Source organism: Egretta garzetta, unplaced genomic scaffold, assembly GCF_000687185.1.
Source record: "Egretta garzetta isolate BGI_Z169 unplaced genomic scaffold, ASM68718v1 scaffold94, whole genome shotgun sequence".
NCBI classification, from domain to species: domain Eukaryota; kingdom Metazoa; phylum Chordata; class Aves; order Pelecaniformes; family Ardeidae; genus Egretta; species Egretta garzetta.
In genome coordinates this window covers 1,311,520-1,329,087 of record NW_009259683.1, presented here as the reverse complement: position 1 = coordinate 1,329,087, position 17,568 = coordinate 1,311,520, and the positions used below count along the sequence as shown (strand labels likewise).

General features: G+C 38.9%; 1 protein-coding gene across 1 annotated transcript in view; it reads right to left on the bottom strand.

The window, feature by feature from the left end:
- ZNF385D (zinc finger protein 385D) overlaps window positions 1-5,960 on the bottom strand; it is a 386,843-nt gene extending 380,883 nt beyond the window's left edge. Inside the window, exon 1 of the mRNA XM_035894054.1 lies at window positions 5,888-5,960. Within this exon, the coding sequence (XP_035749947.1) occupies window positions 5,888-5,960 (73 nt within the window). The remainder of the gene's footprint in view (window positions 1-5,887) is intronic.
- Window positions 5,961-17,568: the final 11,608 nt, after the last annotated feature.

Genomic DNA, 17,568 nt, shown 5'->3' with positions numbered 1-17,568 from the left:
GGAGGAGGAGACAAAAAAGAGCCAGTTTATTAAAGCAGCTTCACTATTATCTAACCAATACAATCACTTACTCAATTTGGTTGAATTTTAAAAGCAATTTTGAAATCCCCTTTACTCCCGAGCAGAAGGCTGGATCCAGTTCTCTTCTCCACATGAAACTGCCAAGTGTGGTCATGCAACGGCTGCAAATTACCGCTCTGAGGGGAAAGCAACATTGCCAGAACAGAAGAGCAGAGAGATAAATATTACTCCTGCACACAACATGATCTCATGCTTCATTTATCTTATTTTAAGAACCGAGCTACAGAAATTGATGCAGTTTTCAATTTGACCCTTCTCTTCCTCTTCCTAATCCTATTTCAAATAATCATGATTTCAAAGATTCAGAATGACTGTGGCATCCTTCAGTGGTCAGCGACCCCAAAGCTGGCACGAAGTGGAACCGGCACAGATGTAAAGTACAGCTGCTTCAAAGGCACTTCCTTGGATCAGTCTCTCCTAAAATATGTCTCTATATATGTCTCCATCACCCTTTGCCAATAAAGAAGGCCAATACTTGCAAAGGAGTACTTGCTTTCTTCATATATAAACAACATTCATTTAAAAAAAAAAAACAAAACAAAACAACCCACACCACAAAAAAACCCCACACACAACAGTATTGCTCCACAGCACTGTATTCAAACTCAAAGTGCAGGGACTGTGTAGGAGATAGGAGGGAAAGGAGAAGTAAACAAAAGCGTGAGTGTATACACATGAAAATTTAAGTTTTAACCACTATGCGTTTTAAACCAGTAAATGTATGTCTGTGCCCACATTTCTTTCCTCTGTCTAAACCATATATTGTCCATTATATACAAAAGAAGATGATTTTCAAAGGTAGCTAGTTTTACAATACCTTAATTTCAGAAAGGACGGAATATTTAACTCTCCTTTAAAGGAAATTAACCTTTGGAAATTCACTGCGTGGATAAATCAGTGCATCCAGAAACCTCAATTTTCCCCAACATTCACTGAACAAGATACAGCTATTAAAATTTTAGTCAGTAGAAGATTCAGGTCCACAATACGAGCTGAAGGACAATTCAGCACAAAAATATAGAGAACCTTCATGAACGCTATGAATCTGGTTCGTCAGTTTTTACTAAGCAATGTACCGAAATTATAAATGCCCAATAAAAGGCTTTATATCCTCTTAAGACTCTCCCACCCCCCATCAACTTCCTATCTACTGCTTTTTGCTAATAGCTCAGAAACATATAAGGAGCCTTAAATCTAAAAACAGGAGAGTTACTTCTGAAACTTTCAGCAGAGGAGTTTCAGTCTTTACTTTCCCTCTATCAAAATTGGCAAAGATCATTCACGTGTAAACATATAGAATGGAAAATATGAAAGTGGAGAAGCAAAATTGACTGAATATCCAATATTCAGCTGACAATAGTGTAAAAACCTGAATCACCTTCCTGCTACCCACTCCCACAGAAACTTCAGGGTAAAAAAAAAAAAAAAAAAAAAAATCTTAAGAGCTACAGACAGTGCAAATGACAAAATGTACAGAGGAGACAGAAAAAATAAAAAGTAAAAGAAGGAATTAATGCAACCTTTAATATGATGTAAAAATAAAGAATTCTGCATTACTTAACAAGAACAGTGGAAGAACTAAATGGTTTTATTTTCCATCCTTATATGATAAGCAGAATCTTAATTGTGTATTTCTGGAGTGATCAATGCAGTTACCTGGAATTTACAGAAGCCTGGAGAAACAATGCCAAACAGGAATTTGAAGAAAGTTAAAATGAAGAAATTGATTAGAAATGCTGTGTTAATGTTGATCTGGGGAAAAAAAAAAATAAAAAAAATCAAGACTTCCCTGAAGAAGACCAGTACGCATAGGATGGATGGCTGCCTTCCCTGATTCCATACACTGCACATCAGAACTTGCACACAGTGAAAACACAAAACGTACACTGCAACGCCAAAAGAGCCAGAAAACAGGAAGTTCCAGGGGGAGGCAGCACCCAGCAATGGTTGTCCAGAAATCTACCTCTCTACACCATGGGACAGGATATGCACTTGAGCCCAAGTCAATGTGCCAGATGGTTGGGCTGAGGAAGTCCTAACTGGATCTCCTCCCTCATGGACAAGACACCCCTATGCCAGATCTCCTCCTAGCGACCCAGCCCCAACAACCTTCGCATTCAGTGTTCTTGCGAGTTGTAGATCCATGCAGTTATACACTAAAGAAATCTTTTCCAGCATGCCCTTCCAATTACCAGCTTTCCAAGATTAAAAGGAGGCAAACACGTGACTTATCCAAATTATGTGTTAGCTAAACCACACCAAACTATATGAAACTCTTAATAAATCTAACTAAATGAGAGCTAGGCGTTAAGCATGTTGATAAAGTTAATGCAGATGGAAATGCGATTACTACATGGTCACTTTTCTAGAGTCTAAATTAATGGTAACTGCTCACAAAAGAAACCTGAAGAGAAACACCTGGAAATTAGGATTCCTACTCTAAGGCCCAAAATGTAAAAACAATTTTCATACATGATTTGCAAGTGAGATTCTTCTTTCATTTAAATTAATTACTTTATTATAATGTTACTAGTTTTACAAAAGCACAGTGAGGACAAAAAATTAATTTTTATTTACTTCCAAACTGAACTCACCTTCCTGTACTCAGATTAAACTGGTAAACCCTCTTTCAAGTTTTGTTAAAATAGTAAAATATTTATTTTGATCACAATGAAACAGATTATCTTTTCAAAAAGGACACTCAAATTTGACGGAGGGTTGAAGCCTGACCTTTCAGAGCAGACCGTACAGATGATCTAGTGGAAGAGCTTACAGCAAGAGGCGGCAAAGCTGGCAGAAAGCGATAGTCAGGCCTGTCTTTTGCTACAAATCCATGCATGATGTACTTGGAGCACAGCACAGGAGCTCATTATTGCTGTGAATACAGGTTTAAAAATGAAGCATACTTCTGATTTCAGTACAGCAAATTCAAAATAACTTAGTATTTGCTACAATCGGCTCTTCCATTTATACTCAATAGGATGAATATCCAACTCAGTCATATTACAATTTTGACACGTTTAAAATTTCATTATCAGAGAATGCCTATTTATATTTAAATGAGCTTGTATCGCACACAACAGATTTGACACACATGACAGTCTACCTTATAAAAACAGAAGGTGAAAAGGGTATTTAACTTTTAGCTGCTTAGTGCTACTGCATTAGATGGACATGTTTGCAGAGCTACTCCGAGGGATTTTGTTACAGCTTGTAAAAGGGGATTACCAAACTGTTCTTTCCAATTTATGTGAAAAACATTGAGTTGCACACCAATATCCATCAGCATGATAAACTCTGACTCTGACACATATAAGGCCAATTCATGATTGAAACTGACACAGAGAACTACTTTAATCAACTAATAATCACTCAAAATTACCTCCGGGAAAATCCCTGTAGCTTCAGTATTTAGATAAGTGTCAAGGCTCAGTCTGAACCTTCTTACCAAGAAGGCAGCTTCTCTTACAACAAATCTCTGTTAAGTTGGCAAGAGTTAATGTACCTGGCAGCTCCTCAGCAGACAGCAGGTTTGGATGCAGAATGCTGATGACACCAGAGCTTTCTGCCACCAACAGAAGTTATTAAGGTGAAAGAATTTTCAAATTAGTCACTTCTGTAAATTCTTAAAAGAAAATCACTCTTAGGATAAAATATCATAGCTCAAGAATGAATTTACTTGGAGGATGCTCGATAAAGCTCCTTTTGTTTGTTTTCGACATGTGAAATGCATTATAGAGCATTATTCACCGTGCACTAGACTATTTTTTACAAATCTATGTACACAGATGACTCCAAATACACACTGTAAAACAAGCAGCTTGATACCAGTTTTGGCTAGCTCTCAGCCAGATTGAATACCAGTCCGATTAGCAAAACATTCGATTAGTTGAGCAGACTTTGACTTCAAGTGCATACAGATAGACCTACAGTATCTGTAGATATTAAAACAAACAAACAAAACCAGGCAAAAAAACCCAGAACAACGAAGAATGCCTAGTTTCAAATAGGAAACCAAAACATTTCTTTGCCAGCTGACCTGCAGAGAAGCCTGTGGAGATGCCACTTTGACCAACCTAAATACCGTAGGGTGTAGGGCTAAACCATACAACTGATGCCAAGTTTGTGGGTATCCATTGTAATGGGTCATCTGCGGACACTTGCTGACTGCCTGCCAATCCTGCCCTCTGCTACTGGCTAAAAGACTTGCTAATAATAGCACTAAAGTATTTTTTTTTTGTCTTGTAGGGCCTGCCCTTAAAACAACATTCTTGTTACGGAGCCACATTATGTTCTTTGCCGATTAGAAGGATGTTTATTTAAGAAATAAAGCAAACAAAGCCTCAGAGTGCAAATACACCATGTTCATTGCATTTAATGTGTTTTTTGGTTTTACTTTAGCCAAGTAAAAGCACATATTACACTTAAACATAAACAAAAGAAGCTGCTGTCTCTGCAGTCACTCACGTGCTGATTACATCCTGTTTCCAAAGAGTTCACATTGTTCTGAGAAAAAGTTTTGCATATGCCAATACCTATCTTCCCAAACCTGCAGTTCTCTCTCAAGCAAGCCAAGCATAGATTCAAACTGTTATTTCCAAGATTTTGTAGTAATGCTGTCTGAAAAGATTTCTGATGCAGCTTTTCTTCAGAAGAGACTCATATCCTCCTGCCAACATAGATAATCTGCCGTAACTGTTCATTTAGATTCAACTAAATTAACTCTAGAGCATTTGGGTGTTGTGTTAATTGATCTCAACTAAGAAAATAATGTCACTGTGCCAACTGAAAACCTGCTACCGGAATATGCTGTGACAGCCTAACACTGTGGAGCTGCAGCATACCTATAGCAGAGATATTTTATAATTATGCAAAGGTGAAGGATGTCAAGGCAAAACATGTCCTGTGGGGCAAAAAACACTTCATTCTGCTTGGTTTGCACTGAAGGTCTGATGACTGGCCCTCCCTTAGCCAGGAGTCCTGCACAATTTCAGTCCCTGGCACTTTCCCCATTCAGGTTAAAATAACCTTTGAGGAAAGGGAGAGATTTCAGACTCGAGAGTATTGGTTTCTCACCATATTTGTTTCACTGGCATTGAACTACTGCCGAGGAAATTATAACACAATTACAACCTTAGCAAAATGCAAAGCTGTATTTGAGAGAGGCAGTGGTCTAACCAGAGCAACCAAATTCAGTGTTTAACCAGACACAAGTGCTTACAAAGGGTATCAGAAAATAGTACGTCTCACATAAGAAAGGGGACAAGTTATGATAGTTGTGGGAATCATTACTCTGAATTTCCTGACTTTATGTGTGTGAATTTCAGCAATAATGTCACATTAATGTAGTTATTTGCATGTTACACTCTCATGTTTATTGAAAAAGCCCACAGTTACCACAATGACAAACCATTCTCTGAGATACAGTCAGGGTAAGTAAATGTCAAGCAGCAGGAGAAATTTAAGTTACATGGTATCACAGATGTCCACTGTAAGTGAAAACATTTTTTTTTTTTTTCTTTCTACCATGCAAAAGCCTCTTGGGAAGGAATCAGTTGGTCCTTTTTATAGCAAAGATGATTTCTATGTGCATAGCTTAAGACATTCAGTGGGAACCAATAAATAACTAAAACACAAAAGCAGGACCCACTGACAAATTTTCATCTTAAAATATAACAAAATACAGTTCTTTTTTAAAATATTTGCAATGATGATTTAGATAAAACTGTTTCAGTAAGTCACACAGGATGCTCGTGAAGGTGACCGGGAGATGGTGTCTTTTGCACAGTTCTGCTGGGCTGCCTACCTGATAAATGGTCCTCACGCCAGAGCTCTGCAAAGAGGCTGGCTTCAACAGGGACGTGAATTGTGTTGCTCATACCTGCACATTTGCAGCACTGCCAAAATGGTTTCCTAAGCATCTCCCTTGAGAAGACATCCATGAGATCTTTAGGGTTTCTTTCCTACGTGCCTGTATGACTTTGCTTGGGGAAAATGAAAGACAAGGCTTTGTTTTTCCCAGTAACAATATAAGAGCATGGGCAGATCGTATCAGAAAAAGAAAAAAAAAAGTGACACACTATTAAACTCTTCCACCAAGCATTACTTAAAAGCAGAGGTTATACAGATGGAATAAGTGGAACCACTCATGTTCTCAAAAAACATGTAATCTTTGAAATGGATTTCCTATGTACCATCAAATGTGTAGTTTTTACTGCAATATATATATATACACACAAAAAATTAAACCATAAAGCCTTAAAACAAAGTCCATAAAGCCCAAAACAGATTTCTACATATTCTCATATGAGTAGCAAGAATTTTATCACTGCTACAAGTTCAGAATTTGGAAAACCAGCTTCCTATCCTGGCATACTACCTTAAGCTGAACTGCATTGAATAACACTTGGTTGTGAGGGACATATGGTTAGGTATCTTTAGATAGGTATACACACAAACACTTCACAAACTAATTCTTATTTTAAAATAAAACATCTGGAAAAATAACTTTCTTCTATCTGCTAACCTGCTGGCAGACCACAAGAGTATAAGAGATAACACAGGTCCATCTAGCATGTCTGTAACAGCAAAAGTTGATTTGAGGCATGGAAGAATTTCAGAACAGAGCAAGTACCTAGCACATATGTCTAGAATACCCTTTCAGTCTCCAACAGTTTGTGCATTTCCAAGACCGAAGTGCTGGGGATTTCTTTGGAAGTCTTTTTGTTTGCTTCATTGTTGGGGTTGGCTTAGGGGCTTTTTAGAACAGTGTTTCATGGATTTCTTTTATTTGAAACTCTCCAATCATAACTTAAGCCCATGTTAACTTTTATTATCTACAGCTTTCTTCAGCAAGCAGTTGATGCGCTGAAATGTAGTTCTTTTTGTTTGCTTTAAGCCAGCTCTTGCTAGTTTCATTTATTTCCCCCTGTTCTTTTCTTAGATGAGACAGTGAACATTTCTTCCCTATTCATTTTCTCCATGCCACTTACAATTTTATAGAGTTCTAAAATAAGCTCCCTTTTTTTCCAGGATAAAGTGTCCTAGCCAATTTAGTCCCGCCTTGTGCGGCAGTCATTGCATACCCTTGTTCAAACTTGCTGCCCTTTCTAGAATCTACCCCATTTCTACTACACATTTTTTGAGAGATGGAGACCAGAACTGGCCCGAATGCTGAACACGCAGGGACAGAGTGGAATCATTCAGTGCCATAATGATGTTCTGTTCCATTTTCTACTTTTTCTTAGTAATTCCTAACACTGCACTGGCTTTAAAAAAAGAATATATATATAGACACACACACACACACACACACACACACTGGGCATTCAGCTTCAAAAGTATAAGATACTTTGCAGCTCTAGAGAACACCACAAGAACGTACCTTCATGGTTCTGGAGGAAGATACTAAAATTTGACAGGTGATTTTGTGTCACTTTCTCATGGAACAACACAGGTTAAGTATTCCCTTTTCTCATTCATTTTAATAATCTTGATTAATTTTATGATGATATTTGCAATTAAGACATGCAGAATTTCATGGAATAGACAGTAAATATCACTAATGAACAGGTTATAGGAGATGTTTTGTACAAACATAATACAATAATGCCTCAAAGATGCTTTTTGCAAGTGTAATGATTAATGATTTGACAGATAATGAAGAATTTTTTCTGTCAGAATTGGGGGGGGGACAGGGGTCAAGTGCAGGCAGACTCAAAAACTAGCTGTAGTTTAAACACATCGGGACAATACATTGCAACATAAAGTTTCCCCAGTTCACATCCCAATGACATTACCAAAACATGCAATATCCTGGCAGCATGAATGCAAAAAGGCTGAAAGGCTGGTGCTGCGTAGCTGTCAACAAGGCAGTTCCATGCACTGCTTGTGTCAGCAATATATAAATAATATATCACTGAAATACTAAAAATATTGCACTGTAGCTTACTGTATCTGCATCCTCAACAGTTAAATTAGTACTATACAGAGTGATGTTTTCAGCAGAAGGGTTAAGAACACAAAAATGGGGTAAGGATGAGAGCAGAGCAAGGTTTTAACACAACGACGGCACTTGAAGATAATGGGTAGACAACGAAGGGACTCCAAGCTGGTACCGTGCCACGTAGGAACCCCAAAGTCCCAAGTTCCTATAATGAATATAGGCTCAGCTCTGTGTTATGGAAAGTCAAACCTATTTCCTAAACCAAATTCTATTTCTAGTCCATAGACTGCTGTTTTCATCATTGCTACCCTTCTCCAAATTTCCGGCATCATTCTCAATTCTAGCTTTTACTCATGGAATTAAAATATTTATATTTAATAAATACAAAAACACTGTCTCACTTTTTATCTGATTTAATATCTAGTATTTTTCCTGAATGCAGCACTGAAAAAGAGAACAAAAAAAAAAAATCTATTGAATAGGAGCAGTTCTGGGGAAAGCAGGTCATATTGTAATACCAAAGAGAATGGGGGAAAAACCATAAATATATATATCATTTTGCTTGCTGCCTAAACAAAATGAATGTCTTAAGATGAAAAGGCCTGAATAGTAACCATACGATTCATTTAAAAAACACTTCTCTGCTATTTGATATGCTGTCAAAAGTAATTAAAAGTCTACCTTGTTGTCTAGGTATAGATTTCTTGAATTTATATATATAATAAATATTTAAGAAGTCCATCTATAATTTCAGAAGTTGTTAGGATGCATATTTATGTATGTATTTTACATGCAAGATATATGCATAGAAAGATAAGAAAATTCTGGAGTCATTCTCAGAAGGTACCAGTGCTTATGTACATAGGCCAAAGGTTTGAAGAGGGTCTGTCCTTGGGAACTACAATTCTACGGGAATGTGGATTAAACAGCTAGGAAATAAAACATAAAGCCACATGTAAATAAAAGCTATCTCCCCTTTGGAAAACCTCAAAAGACCTATATGGACATTTGTAAGACTGGTTTTACAAAACACAGGAAGCACTGGAATTTTCCAGTAATATAGCAATAAAAATAATGAAAAATAGGCAGACAATTTTCAAGACAAGCGATTACAAGAGTATCTAGATGGTTAAGCACATTTTGCTGGGATGTAAACTTAAATCTTACTCTCCTGTAATACAATAGGAGCTATACTCTCCAGAATGAGCAAAGGGTCAGAAGGCAGTTTAAAATTAGATTTTTTTTTTTCCTCATTTATCCCTATTCATTGTGAAGATGGCATTTTTCCTCAAAGATTAGCTATGAAAAAAAAACCCAAAACTAAAGACACACCTATTGCTTCACAGGTTTATTAGCTGCGTTTCTCACTACAAATTGAAGTTTCAGCAAATTTGTAATTGTTTTCCCCTGTTATATAGCATTACACATGGATTAATGGATATTTCCCTGAATACATTACAAAAGGAACCATAAAAATGATTTGTTTTCCCTCATTTTATAAAATAGATGTATCCTACAATTCTTTTCTTTACACTAACTCCAACTATAATGTGGTCCTTAGTTTCTCTTAATTTTCCCAGAATCAGACCTTACTGTAGCCAATGCTTCCCCCCCCCCCCCCATATGCATTCCCCATCCTGTTACAACGCTAAGTATATTCCATCTATTGCTGGGGGAAAAAAGAAGTCACTGTTTTTCTCTAACACTCTTATCTAGCTTCCTTCAGTTTCCTTCTACAATATACTCTGCCACTATTTACAATATTTTTATCATCACCTCACTATTTTTCTTTTTTTTTCTTTGCAGATTTTTTAAATTAATTTATATTTACCTACTTTAATTTCATTTTTCCTACATAAGTTAATTTTTGGCAGGTAAAACTCAAAGGCACTTCAAGCTCCACTATTACAGGCAACATTTTGCCAAGGAAATAAAATACATACATATCACCAAGTAGCCATTAAAATAGCCCACATAATCAGCTTGCCTGAAGCATGCTAACTTTTTCTTAATTTAAGTAGTAATGGCTGTCACTTTCACCACGGCTGCTCACTAAATCTAGGATTTGCTGAGAACACAGAGTTCAAAAATTTCAAGTTTGTTGCCTGGCACATAAAATTTACATTTTCTCAACTTTTACAATTAATAATTGTAAATCTGACATTTAAATTATTTGTCTAAGCCCCAAATCAGAATTGAAGGCAAAATTGTATGAGGTGCTGTTCATGAGCAACACTAAAGATTAGATACCTTCCAGAGAGCTGACTATGCAAATCCATACATGCACTTAAAAAATGATTCAATTTTACCAAATGAATGAAAGAATCTCTTAAAACAGCTCTATTCAAGCTGTCTGAGAAAACTTCCAGAGAATCTTAAGTACAGAAACAAACATAATGGAGCCAAAAAGTTAAAAACCCAGTAGCAATTCTAGGCACACATACTCAAACAGCAGAGAAACAACTGCGAGTCCTGTCATAAAACTGAATTACAAAAAAAAAAACCCAAAAAAACCACCACTAAAACCCTGAACATTTACAAATGCCAGGAGAATCTTTTTCTACTCAAATATCAAGAAAGTCAAAGCTCATTTAATAAAGTCAATCAAAATGAAATTTGGAGATAACTAATGGCAGAGTTATTTAATGAAGTTACCAGGAAATCTCAGGAAGCATCCCGAAGGCATCTTGATGAAATGTATTTAAAAATGACTGAAATCTCAGCTGCCCAGAGATGGTGTTGAAGCAGGAAACAGCTGAAATATTGAAAGAGAGTAAATCTTTTACTGCAATAATCCTGCTTCAAGCCACAGTTCAAGAACACTCACAACCTTCCCTTTTTAGGGTGCCCTTGAACAGACAAGAGGAAACATTATTTGAGCAACACTCTCCCATTCCCACGCAACAAATAAAAGGGCACTCTAGAAGATGTGGTCTGTCACTTCTCATCTTCAGTCTCCACTTTTCACCAGACTTCTTAAATTTACCTCCTGCAACAGCGTGCCACAGTGGAGCACAGCAGGCAATAGGAGGCAGGCAGATACAAGAGGGGACGTGCCAGCTGACCGGCCATGAAAGTGGGCAGCACCTCAAAGCAAACCTCCAGCAGCGTCCAGCTCCCTCAGCCTCTCCCCAAGTCAATATGGGTCTCCAGAGGAGATGTTGCAGTGCCCAGTAAAAGAGGAGCCATTCAGTCCCCCCACATGGACATAACTGGACAGGTCTGTCACTATATTTCCAAGCTCTTTTCTCAACTGGACCAGGGAACCACCCAGTCTGACACAGGCTGAGGGAGCCCAGCTAAGACAGGAGTTGTGCTGCATTGGCAAGATCATCTTGTGGGCTGCCCTGGAAACACCACTCCACAGGGAGAAAGCTCTGTAGCAGGCCTATGTGTTTACTTTTTCCAGTTAGAACTAAATAAATAATAGTAAATCTGCCACGTAACCACGACCATATTTTCACAGGCTAGAAAAGAGCAAATAGCTGGAAGTGCCAGAGTTTTCCAATGTAATTACTTGGAAATACATTGCAAATCTACTCACTGTGTCACTATCAGTGACACAAATCCACACAGATATCCCTAATTAATCTGAGATCACCTGAAACCAGCTCTGGACCTGAAAGTTTGAAGGATTCATCTTCTTATAGTAGGTTGAGAGATTTGATACGCACCTCAGGAATGCTGTCTTGACCTGGTTCCAGTTGCACTATCTCAAAACACCAACAGGTAAAACTTCATGTAGATTTGGGAGGGGGAAAAATAGTTCAAGAAGAAATTAGCGTAAGAAATAAAATTATTCCCCTCATCTTTTAGCACCAGCCTTCAAATGACGACAGCACAGAAACGCAGAAGCTTATGAGTGGCATTAAATATTCACATTTCTATTTCTACATGTTCTACTATTTGGCAGTATCTATAAAAAAGCAAGTTACTTATAATATTTGTAATAACATCTCCTGTTTGCCATTTATCTCAATTCCAGCGCTTGAATTTTTTCCTAGTCATCAAGCAACTGAAAAATCAGTCCACCTGCATACAGTTTGATGATCCTAGCTCCGTGAGATATACCATGCAGAGACATTTAAGAGATTATACTCTCCAGCCAGAGAAGGCAACTCGTCACCACTTCATATAACACAGCCATTACTCATGGTAGAGCCTGTGATAAATTATGCCATCTTTCTAAACCTCTAGAGGCAGGGATTGGCTGTGGAGGGCTTCCATACAGTTACCCTCCACTTCAGCCTAGGCGCAGAAACGTCACCAAAGCTACTCAAAGGAAAAGCTTGAAAGAAGGCCGCTATACAGAAGACAATTTTTTTGATGGCTTCTTGGCTTTAGCAGAGTATCATGGATAAAATTCATAATTATATTCATCAATCAGGTCTATTTTCAGAATTCAATTTCTCCAGTTACATGTCACTCAAGATCTCAGTAATTTAGCTCCTTGTTCCACTTCCTTAGAGGGGTTTAACACCTTTGGTGTAAAGTCAACATTAGTGCTATATCGCTATTTACTACATGTTGAAATCTAATGCGCTTTATTTGCTCTAATTATGAAGTCATTACTAGCATGAAGAAAGGCATGTAATCGATTAGACACAACATGGTTCTCCCTCAATAATGTACTTGAGAAGCATGCTGTAGATGGTAACCCAGTAACATGCCATTTAAAAAAAGAAAATTTTATTAAAGTCTATCTCAGAAAAAACACAGATTCAGGGTGTTAAATGGTAACAACTCAAGAAGTCAAAATATCTAAAGCAATAAATTCCAGGTATTCTGTGCAAGGAAACCTTTATCAATATATAATTTAGCCATGATGAAAATAACCATTTTCAGATCTTCCTGGCTTTTGCTAAAGATCAGACTGATGGGTCAAAATATTTCAATCCTGTGGTCGCACACCATCAGCAAGTCCACACTTCCAAGTCAGCAATAACAATGCAGCCTCACTACAGAGGACCAAACCAGAGTGAATTGTTTCTGATCTTTATTCCATGGGAAGATTAGGTTGTCTAGCATTTCTAAAGGGGAAAAAAAAAAATTCCCTTGCCCCACACCTAGCAAGTACTGACTAGTGAAGCAATGGTGAAACAGACCTCCGGCTCTCCCTTTTTTTTGAACAGCTCCAGGTCTTCACTCTAGGCTGAGGGTCACAATCTGAGGATGACCTAGCTCCCTTATTCCCCAAATGTGACTCTCTCGAAAAGCAAGCCCAGGCAAGCCAATTAAAAGAAAGCTTCAACTGCCACAGTGGCCAGAGGTGCCTGAACCCCGCTGTGCTTCCCCTTTCCTCTGCATTATGATAAAATGCCATCTCTCTTCAGAAACCCCCAGGAGCTTCCTGAGGCCTGCCTGCTTGCTAACGCGCCACCTTAAGGATGAATGCAGCTGAATACAGTTGTACGTATTTTAACAGCAAATGTTAATAATCTATCGCTGCGAATCACAGGTCAGGGCTCGATTCAAACTGTGGTTGAATCCACCATCTCCCTCATATGCAGTTGCCTCAGAATGAGCCACTCCAAATTAATATTTAAAACCAAAACATTCAGCTTGGCCACCTTTACCACCTGATTTGCACTCATTTGTCACTGTAAACAGAGTATTTTAGTGCTGCAGTTCAGTTTGTTAAAAATTAGCAAATGCACACTAAAAGCTCTTTTCCCCAATATAAAATTTTCTATGAATGAAATTCTAAAAGTCTTAACACAAAATCACAGAAACATTATTCCACGTGTAAATTTTAAGCATGACCGATAAAAAAAAATGGTTATCAAAGGAAGCGTTTATAATTGCTGTCATTCTTCTTCTCGTCTGTTTTACATTAGATTGCCCCAGAAAGATAAAAACATCCTCATCACCTCTCCCAAAGGAAAATGGAGCAACCAATGCTGCACATTAAGGCACCCAAGAACAAAAAAAGTCTCTTTTAAAAAAAAAAAAGGAAAAAGCTCATTTACGCTAGAACTAAGCCGCATACAAAACATTCGTGTGGGCCTTCCTTCAAATTCAAGAGCTATATCCACTTGGCCACAACAGCCAGCCGGGCTGCGGGTGAGGAAGGAGATGGTGGGACCTATAGCCTACACCCTGAGTGGGCACGGCATAGCCTACATAATGCTACAATAAAGATCGTGTTAATTTGTCTCAGAAAAGCCACTATCAGTCTGATTCCTGTTTAGAAGGGACTTGATTTGGAGAGAAATTATCGCTGGCAGCTGCTTCAGGCACAAACTCTTGCAGCTTTAGACTGGGCTAGGTAATAAACTCCCAGCCTTTCAAGCAGCTCTGTCAAGATTCACTTTACAAATCAATAAGAGCCCCTGCTACCTATCTATTAGTCTGAGAGGACCTATCTGAGTACGCAGCATCCTGCTGCTTCTATCCCAGCCTGTGAACACCAGTAATCACTGAAACCTGAAGTTTCACAAAGAGAGGGGCATTTCAGGGAGATTTTTCCACATACATCTTTCTTGACTGATGAACCACCTCCGCCTTTTTCTTTTTTGTTCTGTTCCTTCTCTCTACAGAAACGTAATTAGTCCCCCTGTTTATCTCGCCAGTCTACGTGCCGAGGAAGGGCTGCAAGTGAGGGCAGCAGCTTCAGCAGCTCCCAGTCCCAAACGGGCAGTGCATATTCCCACCCTGCAGCCTCTCCAGTACCACCCAGTGACTGCTGGGTATGCCTAGATAATACAAGCTAGGCCATGAGCTGATTTGGGAGCCCCGGATTTAACTTACTCCCTGCCCTCAGAGGACTGAGATCTACTGCTCCAGCTAACCCAAAGGACTGTGTTTCCCCTCTTAAGTCAAACACAAATGAAAAATTACTATAAAGCAAAAGCCATAATGCACCAGACTGAGGATTTCACAGAATGGTCATGGTTAGAAGGTACCTCTGGAGGTCATCTGGTCCAAACTCTCTACTCAAGCAGAGCCACCTACAGCTGGTTGCCCAGGACCATGTCCAGATGGCTTTTGAATACCTCCAAGGACAGAGACTCCACAACCTCCCTGGGCAACCTGTGCCAGGGCCTGGTCACCCTCATAGCAAAGAAGTGTTTCCTGATGTTCAAAGGGAATCCCCTGTGTTTCAGTGGTGCCCAGTCACAGGACCAGAGGCAATGGGCAAACTGAAAGAGCATGGCTCCACCTTCTTTACACCCTTCAAGTAGTTATACACATTTATAAGACCACCCTCGAGCCTTCTCTTCTCCAGACTGAACAGTCCCAGCTCTTCCAGCCTTCCCTCATTGAAGATGCTTCTCAGCCAGTAAAAAATCTCATGTCCAAGAAGGGTGCCCAAAAAAAAATGACCTTGTACTATCCTGTTTAATACATACTGTGGCACTGGTGTTTGGCAATGTAGGACTGTGATACTGGGACTACAGGAGAAATGCTGCAATTCTGGTGCAACAAGTGCCAGCTTGGAGGAACCACACAAAAGAGATGGAAAAATAAAAAATAAAAAAAAAAAAAAGAACATAATATAAATTAGGAACAGGACTCTCCATTTAGGGAGTTTGTTAAAGATAAACGTTATTCTTTACTCATCAGTGCAGTCATTTTGGGGATTTGCTGGAGCCACGCTGCCTGGAGCTCTCCAGCATGTTTCTATTGGACAAGAAGGTAGCTGGAGTGCTCTAGATAGCCCAGCAAGAGCACAGGTGAGGAGGGAGGGTGTCTCAACAGGGCCAGGTTTTTCACAAGTCCCTAGGGAGCCTTCCCGGTCAAACCCAGCTCATTCAGAAGCACAGAGGCTCAAGGATCACAGCTAAGCACAAAGAGCAGGGCTTGCATCGTCACCTACGAACGAACCTCCGCTGCATTTTACCTTCAGTTCAACACAACCAGCGCTGTGTTTTAAAGCCATGTTAAAAAAAAAAAATAAATCAATCCACAAAGATTTATAAGTAATTAATTGGTGTTTTTCAATTTACTGAATGAGAAGAGGAAGAATTTCACACAGCCTTCACTGTAGATGTTCAATTATTTGAACATTAATAAAACCAACCACAAACCAAAAGTTCCATACCTAAGGATGAAGAAAAGTGTTTTCATATTCATACATTCTTTTTGACATAAAAAAGTAATATCTTTGGTGGAATATTGTTAAATATTGCATGCAGGAGTCCTTAATGTTTAAAACCAGTAACTTATTTATATTTCATTTTTATTTAAAGGCTTCTGATAATGTTAACAGTTGAAATAATGCAAACAGAACATCCTCTTGGAGTCATTTTCCTTCCTGTGTTCCCATATACCCTCTAAGTAAGATGCTTGACAAGGGACAAGTCATATGTAAATTTATTTTGCAGTTTGGGATTGTGCTAAATAATTACTAACAAAAATGTATTATTTAGCTCCAGGCTATCTTGCTGCATTAGAATTAAATGGCAACTATTTGCTCTTTCAGTGGTGGCAAGAACCACAGGGCTGATGTCAGCATCATTTTGAATGCCATTATCGCAGTCCCTGGTTTTTTAGAAGGAGCAGGCAGATTTATTTACAACAGAGTGAAAGTCTCACATTTCTTTGAGCATGACACCATAGGAAAGATCTTTCTTATTCTAGATAACAAAGAGGATATTAGCACTATTAAAAGCTATCCCCTTCTTAAGAAGGCTGCTATGACATTCCCATTTCTATGGAAAAATTCATTATCACATCCCATTTGAGCACCAGTAGGCAACTGTGCATATAGACTGTCAGGGAAATGCCAGAAAACAGAATACTTGAGTACTGTCTGCTTGCCAAAGAGCCATGTGACACATGCCCAGATCTGGTGTTAAGGGTTGTGGGTGTTTGGGGGGGGGGGGGGGGGGGGGGGGTGTTTTTTGTTTGTTTTTGGTTTTTTTTTTCCCCTCCCAGAAATACTAATCAAAGAGTAATAAGAGACCGCACAAGTCTGAATCCCAGCTGTTATGCTCTTTGGAAAGATATCAGAAGCGTCAGCACCCTACACGCCTACTGACAGGCAGAATAGGCTGAAGAAATATGAGGCCAGAACCACAGAACTGTTTGTTTTTCATGGTTAGTGACACTGCAGTTAAAAGGTAAGGGACTTGCCACGCTGCAGGCACTACCAAATCACACTGGGAATATCCTCTCCACGTCTTTCCTTCCAAGGAGACAGTGCCTGCAGCCTTGGCCATTTGGGCAGAATCTTTCCACAATATCCTACTCCATCTGTGAGTATTAGTGCCACAATCTGGCCGTAAATTAGTAGTTTCTAAGGTTAATTGAGCATATACACACTCCCCTGCCATGATATCATCCTATTCTTTCTGTCTTTGGTCATGGCAGTATTTAAGATGGAAATATTGTCACAATGCATTCAGAACACACTGCAAACTAAATATTCATGATGTCAAACAAATATTCCCAGAGGAATATCCTCTTATGGATTCATAGCAAAAGGGGGTTTGCTTTCAGTGCTTGGCAATATACTTTTTTTCCACAAGCAAAACACCGCTCAGCCAGCCCTTGATGTAGCCCTGGCTTAGCCACAGTCCCCCGCCCCTCACTCCCTA